At 42.8% G+C, this 12,041-nt stretch overlaps 1 protein-coding gene across 3 annotated transcripts in view; it reads left to right on the top strand.

The window, feature by feature from the left end:
* plcb1l (phospholipase C beta 1-like) overlaps window positions 1–12,041 on the top strand; it is a 113,360-nt gene that overhangs the window by 83,131 nt on the left and 18,188 nt on the right. For 2 of the 3 annotated variants that reach the window (XM_030405813.1, XM_030405812.1), the window contains exons 14-27: window positions 2,011–2,185; window positions 3,693–3,779; window positions 4,207–4,277; window positions 4,554–4,650; window positions 4,868–4,952; window positions 5,555–5,679; window positions 5,896–6,050; window positions 6,160–6,324; window positions 7,054–7,153; window positions 7,325–7,429; window positions 7,547–7,662; window positions 10,082–10,220; window positions 10,687–10,740; window positions 11,316–11,535. In XM_030405813.1, the coding sequence (XP_030261673.1) occupies window positions 2,011–2,185; window positions 3,693–3,779; window positions 4,207–4,277; window positions 4,554–4,650; window positions 4,868–4,952; window positions 5,555–5,679; window positions 5,896–6,050; window positions 6,160–6,324; window positions 7,054–7,153; window positions 7,325–7,429; window positions 7,547–7,662; window positions 10,082–10,220; window positions 10,687–10,740; window positions 11,316–11,535 (1,694 nt within the window). The remainder of the gene's footprint in view (window positions 1–2,010; window positions 2,186–3,692; window positions 3,780–4,206; window positions 4,278–4,553; window positions 4,651–4,867; window positions 4,953–5,554; window positions 5,680–5,895; window positions 6,051–6,159; window positions 6,325–7,053; window positions 7,154–7,324; window positions 7,430–7,546; window positions 7,663–10,081; window positions 10,221–10,686; window positions 10,741–11,315; window positions 11,536–12,041) is intronic. The other variant, XR_003982468.1, reaches the window with a different exon arrangement.

The raw sequence follows: 12,041 nt of genomic DNA, 5'->3' as shown, positions 1-12,041 counted from the left end.
AGAGCAAACATAAGCTGTTGGAGCTAGTGTGGCTAGCAGGCTAACAGCAACATCCCACCAAGTCAAGATGATACACCTTCAGTCGCAGGCTCATCGCTCTATCACCTCGCAGAATCCATCCAATATAAACAATACTTACAAAAGGAAAGGTCTATCCTCCTTTTCAAAAAGGGTTTGACAGTGGATAGTCACTCATTGGGCTGCTTTTACCTGTTTAAAGTTTAATAAAGGAAAACACAGAGTTGACCTCAGATCAGTTAAACGCACAGTACATAATTTCTGCCACTAGGGGTCTTTCAATCAAAGCAAAACAAAAGACATGCAGCGTTGGATTATGGGAGTTGCTGTCTTCATTGTTAAACAGCCACTATCGCCAATGAAAATCACAAAATAACATGACTCAGGCAGAAATAAGTTGTATTCCCACTTCTTTCACTCTCTTACACTCTTCCCTGAGTTATAACAGCACAGGTGACCAAATGAAACGCACCCTTACCTCGAATAATTACAGATATCTCTGGGTTTTGACATGGAAATATTCGGATAACATACGTACACAACTCAACATAATATATAACAAAGAGCATTTTCATGACATTGTAATGCAGAAATGTTGAGTATCTCATTATAAAAGTTATTATTTAAAAGTAAAAATCCTGCTTTGAAATTGTGCTTCTGTATAAGTTCAGACTTATTTATAGGAATCATTTTGCACAACAGACTCCTGTGAGCGTTAAAGCAACATTATGTAGAAATTGGCAGACATAAATATTTGTCAAACGTATTGAAGGAACCACATGATTAATGTTGGTCCAGTCGATTTTTGTAATGTCATGGCTTTGTGACGTTATCCTTTTAAATGTGTGCAGCGCTTTTTTTCTTCCCCCTAAACCGACCTAACAGTGACGGAAAACTGGAAAGAAATGAAAAAATGTAACTCAGTGTCGAAAATAATAAGTGAACAGCTTTTTATTTCCCAAAGGGGGGACATAAAAACCTCAGTCATCAGCGTAAGAGACCTGAACACTTCCCATTCAGCCCTGATCGGTCACATTCTGAGGTGAAGTGATGGTCCCGGAGTAACATTAATTATGATGTTCAACATCAGAATCACCAGAGAGAATAAACCTTGAGCTTTCTGTGCTTCCTCTTGTTCTGTTGTGCCCTCGTCTTACTCCCTTATTACAACCGAGAAGAACGAGGTTAGGTAATTTGGCAATAAAAGCTTAATTGAAACCGTCCAGGTAAACTGCTGTTTAATCAGTGCCGTGCTTCTGAGTGCAGTTGCCAGCGCCACATCGCCAATGTAGAGCTGGTGGTGGAACTGTTTGAGTGAAGCCAAGGCCAACAGGACATCTAATCTCATCATTTTATCCCTTCCCAACAATAACAACAGCAGGCAGGTGTAGATGGATGTGTGTGCTGTGGCAGCAAACACGGGAAACGCTGGCTGAGGTTTAGGTGTGTGTTTCCTCTCTGCTGAGAGAAGTCAAGTAAAAATAAGAACGTTTTAAAGTTTGGTTATTTTATAGCGGGTAGGATGTACGCTCCGTGGTAGTATGTGTGTGTGTACTCAACACCACTGCTGACTTTCTCAGTAATACATTATTAATATCCCTAAACACAGTCACCCAAAAGCAGTGTACCCCATAAATAAATCAGAGATCTGCCTACTTTCGGCCGACACCCTTGAGGAGAGGGCGAATGTTTTTTGTCTAACGCTCAGATTCCCCCCAGGAAGCTGATTTTGATGTTGAAAGTGTAAACTTTTGGGCTGTTACATCAACAGAGTTTTCTAACGCTCGGTGCCGATCACTAACAGGATCCACTCAGCCGAACCTTCTGTCTTACATGTTGAGAGGGATGCAAAAAAACAAATGTCTTTCTAAAACTGCCATGAAAAAACAAAAGCTTATTTATCTCCAAAGTGTCCTAATGGAGCAATTTTCCTGTGTCTTCTTTTTTTAATTTCACTTCTCCACGTTCACTTCTTTCCTCCCTCTCGTCCAGCTGGAGGCTGGCGTGCCACTGCCCAGCCCGATGGAGCTGATGGGGAAGATCCTGGTGAAGAACAAGAAGAAACACCACAAGACGGACGGCAGCACCAAGAAGAAGCTGTCGGAGCAGGTTTCCAACACCTACAGCGATTCTTCCAGTGTGTGTGAGCCGTCCTCCCCAAGTGCAGGTACACAGCGCACACACACACACACACACACACACCCACACACACCTTTCATCCTACAGACTGAACCATCGAGTCACACTGGAGCCACTGAGTTATGATGTTTCAGATGTTAAATGTAGCCAAACCGTCTGGGTCCATCTGCAACAAGGAGCCACGACTCTGTGCCGTCCAAGAAACCGAACCACTGGAGCAAAACAGCGCTGTTGTTTATCGTCCATCATTTTCATGGCCCTCTCCATCAGCTGGAGGGATTATTGGCTGTTGCATACTCTCCCTGTCAGACGCACACACCGCTCGTCACTGGGGCGTCTTAAACACCGGCCAGTAGTGGGATTCCGTGCGTTGTGTTGGGTGTGTGCATGTGTCTGTGTGTAGATTACACTGGTGAACTTTTATACATCTGGATTTATGGACTTTTATATTTTCACAGCTGCTCTCGGCTTTCGGTTTTCCCCAATCAGCCGTATATGCTTTAGGTTTGACCGCGCTTGATATGCGTCCTCTATATGTGCGTGTATGTTTTCCCTGTTTTTCTCTCGTTATTGTACATGTGTATGCATTCAGTATATCACCCGGCTGTAAATTGTGACAAACATTATGATCAATTTACGTATAGTTTTCTCCAGTAGCTCGGGGCAAGCGTCACTCTCACCCTGACACACACTGCCCCCTGGTGGGAGAAAATACGTGTTTGACGAGAACAGCCAACAATCATAGAGGCAATCCCTGATTAGTGAGGGGGTGGAGGTTTGGTTTTTGATGCCGGCATAATGAAGTTTGTCCCTCCACAAACAGATAAACAGTTGTTTTTTTTTTAAAGGAAACCAACTTTGTCTACTCATTAAGGCATGGTGAATAAATTAAATCGAAAATGTTGATTGTGTCATGTGTAGCCACATGTCTTTCACAGAAAAAAGAAAGTCTGCAGGGCTTCTCCAGCTTCTGTGTTGTGCCGGAAGCCGGTCATTAGTTTGTGTTAATGTACTCCATTTCTCAACTTAGCTACTCTTACTGCCGCTCTCTGTGTCTTGTCGCAGAGTCCCTCACGACTTGTAACCTACAGAGATGAGGAAGGTCTCATTTTTCACATCATGCTACCATCCGCTCACGTACGGCCAAAAAAAAAAGTGCTTGATAAATGTATACTGCACCCCTTTAACAACATACTATAGCAACACATTGTGGTGTTGTTTTGGGAGTCCTGAGTCTGCAGAGCTGTCAGTCAGACGAGTTCAACAAGCGGCAGTAATTTTAGGTGCTGCCTCTGTGTGGCCTGCAAGACAAACCTCAGGGCAAACAGAGATAACAGGGCAAACTCATCTTGCTGCTACATCTAAGCTTCATGTTTGCGAGCTCAGTCACACATGAAGGCATCCTGGAGAATAAAAGACGCTGCTTTTCACTGACACGTATTGTCTTATCTCACCTGGTTATTGACGGTAGTTTGACCTTGACCTCGTAGGAAGCAGGCCTGTCGCTGATGAGTTTGTTTTTCTTCCACACGCAGGTTCAACCAAAGAGGAGATGGCAGACTCCTCGCAGCCTTCCGAGGGTGCCGAGCTCAGCCTGAGACCGCAGGGCAGAAAGTCTATCGGTGAGTCATACATAGTGCATGACCTCAGATTCTGAGGGAAATCATTAGCAGCGCTCTCATCAGAAGCTGTAGGTCACCTCGACCATTACTCTGCTAAAATTAAGCTCCCCAGCCGGTGTGACCTCAGATTCAGTGGGAAATCTTTAGGAGATAGCTCATTATGTGAGCGCGGAGGATGGGTCAGCTCGACCAAAACAATGTTAAAATTAATTTCCCCGGTCCATAAGCTCTGTGGGTTTGGCTCTGTAAGTGTAAACCTCATTTGTGTCCCTGCTTTTAGATGTAATTGCGGCTACAGATCCTCGATAAATATCTGTTTAAAGGCTTTTAGCTTTCAAACCAGTCCTTGCCTGGAAATGTCAATTAAAATTGATTGAACTTTCATCATCATATCTAACTGTAACCGTATTTGTGACTCATGTTTCAGGCGAGGTGGAGGCAGAAAGTGAGGACGAAGACGACGATGATGACGACTGTAAAAAGGGCTCGATGGATGAGGTGTGTATCTTGCAAGTGACACAGTTCAAACAACAGAAATAATGAAGACTTACAGCTCAATATGCCGTTTGCCTGTCATGCACTGATGCTGCCCCCTAGTGTGCATGTGTGGTAATGCACTTTATTCGTACTCAGACTCTCAAAACTCCTGAACAACAAGGCTTTTGAGATTATTTTGGGCTCGTGAAGCTCTTGAAACAATCTGCTCATTGTTTTCAAGGGATGCAACAGAGCTTTTTTCAAGATATTTGCGTGTGTGTGTGTTTTCATGAACAGGGCACAGCAGGCAGTGAGGCGTTTGCCACGGAAGAAATGTCCAACCTGGTCATCTACATCCAGCCGGTCAAGTTTAACAGCTTCGAAGCCTCTAAAAGTACGTACAGGGTTCACAAGGGTGCTGCAAATCCTTTAAAACACTCTAATGTGGTTGTTTTGAAACTCCTTGAAAATGAGTTCTAATTTAAATGGAAACGTATAACATCATCTCCATATAGAAGAGCTATAAACATGTGTTTACGCAGCAGTGATGTCTTGAGTCAGTCCGGTCCACTGGATCACTGTGATCCAAATATCACCATATGTGCCCACAGAGATCAATCGCAGCTACCAGATGTCGTCCTTCGTGGAGACCAAAGCTTTGGAGCAGCTGACCAAGTGTCCTGTCGAGTTTGTGGAGTATCCTTCTCACTTTTACTGACGCATGTTTGCACTTAATGTGACTCACGGTGTTTCTTTTTCAGTACTTCGCTCGCTTGTCAAGATATCAGCGATGATTATATTATCCAACTGGTGATTGTATTGTCAGTAATTCTCCTTTTGAAGTTAGAGTACATTGAATAGTTGAACAGCCACTTCACTCAGAGTCGTGGTGTTTCCCAGCACTGTTATTCGGACGATAAACAGATCAAGGTCCCTCTTAAATCTAGTAACTTGTGCACTTTATATAACCTTCCTCTGCGGTATTAAATGTTAGAAGTCCCAAAACTTTCTCAAACTGTTCTAAAATCCCGGCTTGTGACTTAAAACGTCCAGGCCGTCATTAGCTTCTGTTAAATCTTCTCCCTAAAACCTTCTTTTGCAGGAAGGCATTCATGAATTCTTTAAATAAGCTTCTTCTGTCTCCTGTTCTTCATCGGTGCAGCTTTTACCCGCTGTTGTTTCTCTATTTTCCTTTTCCGTGAAGCACTTTGTAACTTTGTTGAGAAAAGTTACTGGTGTTGGTCATAACAAGACCGTCTGTACATGATCAGAAAAGATCCTCAACCAGCTCTGCTCAGGTACAACAAACTGCAGCTGAGCCGGATCTATCCGAAAGGTACCCGAGTGGATTCATCCAACTACAACCCTCAGCTCTTCTGGAACGCCGGCTGTCAGCTGGTGGCTCTCAACTTCCAAACCATTGGTGAGGGAGGATAGTGAAACACACACATTCTATCATATTTATTTTAACTTAGCTGTAATTTTGCTTTAATCAACTACAGATGTTAACTTAAGGAATAAATAAACTGATAAATGAAAATCTAAATGATAAGATGTGCATTTTAAAGTGTGTCTGTTTGCGTTCAGTGTTGTCAACTCATTTGAAATAAACTTTTCTTAATCCGTCCTCCCTCCACAGATTTGTCCATGCAGTTGAACCTGGGCATGTATGAGTACAACGGGAAATGTGGCTACAGACTCAAACCAGAGTTCATGAGGCGGCCGGACAAACACTTTGACCCTTTCACTGAGAGCACAGTGGACGGGATCGTCGCCAACACGCTGTCTGTGAAGGTGTGTTTTGGTATTTTTGTGTCTGTGAAGCTCATGTCTCCATCTCGCTCTCTGTGTTTTATCTTTTTTTTTTTTTACTATCTGTCTGGCTCTGCTTCCTTCCTTCCAGATCATCTCAGGCCAGTTCCTGTCAGATAAGAAAGTGGGCACGTACGTGGAGATCGACATGTTCGGCTTGCCGGTCGACACCAAGAGGAAAGCGTTCAAGACCAAGACGTCTCAGGGCAACGCCATCAACCCCGTCTGGGAGGAGGAGGCCATTGTGTTCAAGAAGGTCAGACTGTGGCTTCTGTGCCCGAACACAGTGGCATCATTTGTATTTGAACTCCTTCTTCTCCATCGATTTTAGCAGCAGCGTGTAGATACATAAAAGTAAAAATTGTCTGCGGTTCACTTTAGCTTTTATTACGCCTTTACACAGTGCAGAGAACAAATGAACAGTCAAATAATTTGTAATGGCTGAATGTCATAAAGCCTGAAATGAAAAGAGACCGTTTCAATAAAGTTTACGATCAATTTCACTTCATTTTGAGCCACATTTCTCAGTTGATTGCCCACAGTGTTGTAAAGATTCCCCAAAAGTCATACTTAACTTTTTACTTAACTTTTTTACTTACATTTATCAGCTTCAAAATCATGTTAATGGTTCAGTGTCTTGTAAAAGGGTGTAACTTCAGTGGGAGGGAAAGATCACATCGTTACACTCATGTTTACCTCAAGATACAAGTTTTAACACAACAGTTTTAACAGTGCCAACTTCCACAAAATGTTACTTTAAGATGTTGCTTTGCTGAAAGTGAAAGTCAGGGGATGGAGGAAGTAACTCGTCTTGGTTTTGCAAAAACAGTGAGAATTCACAGGCATTAATATGTCAACTACGCGTACAAAGTGACAGCTAAAAAGCTTTCGTGGAATATAAATATTAAACAGTTTCTGTAATAAGTTGCAGTAATGTGATGCCACTCTGATGTGATAACAAGTGCCTTTAATACATTTTCCTCAGGTTGTCCTGCCCACACTTGCTTCATTAAGGATAGCCGTGTATGAAGACGGAGGGAAGTTCATCGGGCACCGTATCATTCCTGTGTCAGCCATCCGTCCAGGTGAGAGCTCCCATCATCCATCGTTACTTCAAACAACTTCAAATCTGAGGATTAATTCACTTTTCTTTACAATACATCATCAGAAAGCATGAAAACATTAGGTTAATAGGAAAGGGGGCAGTGTCAATGTTTCTAAACTGATGGACCCTCGATCTGACTCTCACCCTGCAGGCTATCACTACATCAGTCTAAGGAACGAGAAGAACCAGGCCCTGACTTTGCCTGCTCTGTTTGTGTACGTAGAAGTAAAGGACTACGTCCCGGACACGTTTGCAGGTAAGTTGCATGTGAACATATTCAAAAAGTCAAACGTTTTCAGCCAGGAAACACTGCAGATTCAGAGACGTGCTCCTGTTACAAAAAGGCTGCTCTGTTTTTCTGCCTCCTCCTCAGACGTCATCGAAGCCTTGTCAAATCCCATCCGATATGTCAACCTGATGGAGCAGAGAGCCAATCAGCTGGCTGCTCTCACTTTGGAGGAGGGAGGAGAGGAGGAGGGCGACAAAGAGGTGTGTGTGTGTGTGTGTGTGTGTGTGTGTGTGTGTGTGCCCTTCTCTCCATCATGTTTGTGTTTATTTGTGGAAAGCTAATCAGTTTCTAATTTAGACGAGTGGTCCCTCAACCAGCTGGCCGTTCTCGTCAGCATCAGGAAGCAAGCGGTTCCCAAATTCAAAACATACGCTACCGAGAATGAGAAGCTGCAGGGAGACTTTCCAAAAAATCTATTAAGATGCAATTTAGAAATAAGCAGCATGAGGAGGTTTTTTTTTTTGTGTGTGTTTCCAAAAAGTAGTTTCAAACACACAGCCGTCTCACAGCACTGTTATAATGAGAGGAGTGATTATGAGCCACGGCTTGAGTCCGGCACAGACGTCAACACCGTTTGTTTTGGCCACTTTTCATTCTGAGTCACTCCATGATAAACCGCACTGCACCTCACAGCTGTAGCAGTGTTGCTGCTGTATTTTATCAAGGCTCTTCCAGCTTCCACCTGCAGGCTCTGATTATAGGTTTCCTCTGGGAGGGGGGGAGGGCTGTCATTGTGACTCGGTGAACTTCCATTCTGCTGTGCTTTAAGGTGTATGCTTGACGAGAGTGAGTTTTATATGCTAGATTTGAATTATTCAACGCTGATCCCCACCACGCACGCATGAAGTCATATGTGAAATGCTGTAACGTGTGGCTGACATGGTTTGTGTTTTAAAAGAAAGTACATATTTAATCAAAAGCCTTAAAATATGGCTGTTGCTACTTCTCCCTCACTAAATATTCCAAAATATATGAATATGTAAAATATTTTTTGAGTTTCTACTTTGGTGTCTGAAGGCATTTGGCAGATTGCTTTAAGGTGTATTACCGCCACCTTCTGGATCAGGGGGTTAAATTTCACAACTTAATGTCATAGAAACAGGCGGTAGAATGACACTCCCACACCGGCACTGTTCAGACCCGGTGTCACCATCTGTCCTGAGTGATCGGATCACAACCGGACAGCTCCAAATACAGGTGTGACCGCCCTCGAGATGCACTGAGGATGCATTTGAGATCCAGTCACTAGGACAACACATTGAACTTGGAATGGCAAAATCCCAGACTCCCTTGTTTTTAAGTGCTGCTACATGAGGAGAAACCTAACAAACTATGTCTATGACGCATTCTTAATCTACGGTGCCTTCTTGTAAATCGGATCACAACAGGTAGCTCAGAATGCATGTCAGGAAGCATTTTATGCCAGGTGTGATTTGACGGTCTAAAAGCTGTCCACGGATGGTAAAACCAAACCTGAACAGCCTCGCTGTCTCGCAACCCTGCCGCTTATCGCCACAGTGGCTGATTTGCAAAACACTTGTTTACAAAAACTCCACTCTAACTCTGTTCCAGGCACCGAACATCTCCTCAAACTACTTTCACATTGAGAGCATATTGACTAAACGACAGACGAACATGAAATACACAAAACCACAATATGATAAGCCAACTGAATTTAAAGTAGAGTTAGCAGTGATCTTAAATTTGCTTCAGTTTGAGCGAAAATATAAATGCCAAGCAGCTCATACTGTTTTAACAAGTCGTGGCAGCTTAAGAGGATGTGACTGTCTGCGTCTCACGCTAATGGGCCATCAACATCACAATAATAGCAGGAGAATGGTAACCTCATAAGTGGTGCATGCGGGGGAAAACAGCAGCATGTAGTCACATTAAATGCACTAAAGTACGGTGAGCCAAAGATTATTGAAGACATAATACATCAGGGAACTGACAGAGCATGATATCTGAGGAGAGACGTGGAAGAAATGTGAGGTGCGAGGCGAGGCAGGACGCAGGGTTATCTGGGGTCGTGAGAAGAAGGGACTGGAAAGAAACGTTGTCCCCGAGGGGCTTCTTTTATCTGATTTGCCAGCTGATACGACTGCCCTCGAGGATGGCCGACGGGGGAGCTGCTTCATGCTGTGACCATGGCAACAGTCGCCAAAAGCGGTAGAGCAGAGAAAGGCAGAGGACAGTGCGGGGAGACGAATGCTTGAAGGAGGGAGAGATCTGGATACTGTGACTAGAGTCGAGATTATTTAAAATTACATTAACATTTCAGAGATAAGAGAGACTCAGCGGAGCCGAAGGGGAAATTAAGATCTGCTGGATCAGGAAAGGGATGTTGAGAGTGGGCTACCAAAGCTATGTCTACAAACTATCATGCAGGACTCAGGTACAACAAGAGAAAACAGATACCGCCACTGCAGAATCGAATAAATCCTTTGTGAACGTGTTTTTTATTTAGGTTTTGGAGGTGAGGTGGGGAAGAAAAGCTTGTGTACAACTCTTTTGCTGCAAATGTGATTAGCTGAAAGTAGTAGTCAGTAGTTAGCGCTGCATTTACAAATGTGTTGAGTTGATTTGTCCAAATGTTGAATCTTTGATGTGATTTGACAGGTGGAGGCAGGAAGTGATGCCCCCTCAGAATCTAAGGTGGACCAGAGGGTCACGCTGCCCGCAGAGAACGGACTGAGCCACACGCCCATCATCGCCCCGAAACCCCCGTCACTGGTCGGCCACCAGCCACAGTCTGCAGGTACTGAACAGACGACCAGCAGCACAGTTTCACTCGTGAAATGTCAGTTCAAGTCCATCGTAAACACACTGAAAGTTTGGTGTTACTTATTATGTTCAAGCATCACACTCACTTCAGGTAATGTTTAACTTTAAGGGTATTTTTAAACATTGAAATTGCTCAGTATGACATAGGCCTTCATTCTTAGATGTAAAAATGCAATGTAGTTTGTCTAAAACTGTTTTTATGTGTTGCTATTAATCATCTGTTATCTTATAGTAGACATCAAATATTTAAATCGTCCTCCAAGATTTTATTGATAATAACTGAAATATATGTTTCCCTGTATCAACAAGGTTTATCTATATCAAAGAAACACGTGGACGCACTTATTTTGCAGTAAATCAGTAAATAGCGTCAAGATATTTTTTATTGATTTGTACAGTTAATCTGCAGTTTAACATGTGAACTTGTCTTTGGTGACCAGGATCATTGAAACCATCAGTGAAGACTGAGGACATCATTCAGAGCGTCCTCACTGGTGAGATTTAGATTTTCTTCATGAACACTCGCTTTTCACTAATGTGCTCATCAAATAAACATCTGGACAGACCGACTTTGGTGGTCTTGTGTCAAGAATATCGAGTAATCTGCCTTTTTAATCAATTTACTTTGTGTATGCATTAATAGTTGATGACATGTTATTGATTTTAAATATGCAGGATGTTTAGACTTTATAATTAAGAGTTTTTACAGCTTTAATGACTTATAAATTGGTATAATGTCATTGAATTATTAATTTGCACATTTTTACCAAATATTTACAAAGTTTTTCTGTAGGAGGACCTTTTAGGTTACAGATTTTAACAGTTAATAAAAGTCATATAAAGTGAGATCTACAGTATGTGTTGTATTTATAGTGCTTATGACATTCTCTAGATATAATGTGACAGTTGTGTTGTTTTGTAATGATTACTCATAGAGTTTGGAAATATGGCTTGAAATAATGTGGGAATGTTTTCAGGCTGTATCGCTACACCCAGTATACATCTCAATGTTTTTTTAAATCTTGCCCTCGCTCACCTGTGTTTACCTTGTCCTCCATCCTCACTTTAGAGTTAGAGGCTCAGACGCTGGAGGAGCTGAAACAACAGAAAGGTTTTGTCCGCGAGCAGAGAAAGCAGTACAAGGAGATGAAGGAGCTGGTCCGGAAACACCACCGCAAGACCAGCGAGCTGATCAAGGAGCACACGGCTCGCGTGTCCGAGCTGCAGAGCCAGCATCAGCGGCGGCGCTCCGCCCTGCAGAAGAGCCACAAACGAGACGGTAAGAAAAGGTAGGTAGCCCTCGTCTTCTCCACTTCAAATGTCCCATCAGTTCTCCTCCTACCCATTAAATCGATCCTTATTGCTCCATCGATTGTCAAAGGGAACCCAACAAAAACACATAGAGAATTGTTGTATATGTGTCTCTTTGTCAATCTGCTGAACTTATCCAACTTAGATCATTGAAAGTCATTCTGGGAAATGAAGCAAATTGCTGTTTGAAGCAATAATGTTTCAGGCAACTTCAGGGAAAGTGAATTCCATAGAATTTAAATTTTACTACACTACATCACAAGGACACAAACAGGCATATATAAACAGGGTGGACGATTTTAATTCCCTCCTACGCTCTCTACATATTCTTCTGTCTTCCATTGTGCTCATTGAAATATCTAAACTAAAATTCCACTGTTTTGTATCATATTGCTCCAAAACAAACACTATAGCGCAGACAGAATAGAAAGGCACCATGTGTAGAATAAGAATTAGTGGATAAGGCTTCCTCCAAGCCTCAGGG

This window comes from Sparus aurata, chromosome 22 (assembly GCF_900880675.1).
Source record: "Sparus aurata chromosome 22, fSpaAur1.1, whole genome shotgun sequence".
NCBI classification, from domain to species: Eukaryota; Metazoa; Chordata; class Actinopteri; order Spariformes; family Sparidae; genus Sparus; species Sparus aurata.
The sequence above is the reverse complement of the archived record's forward strand: the minus strand, read 5'-3'. Positions and strand labels throughout refer to the sequence as shown.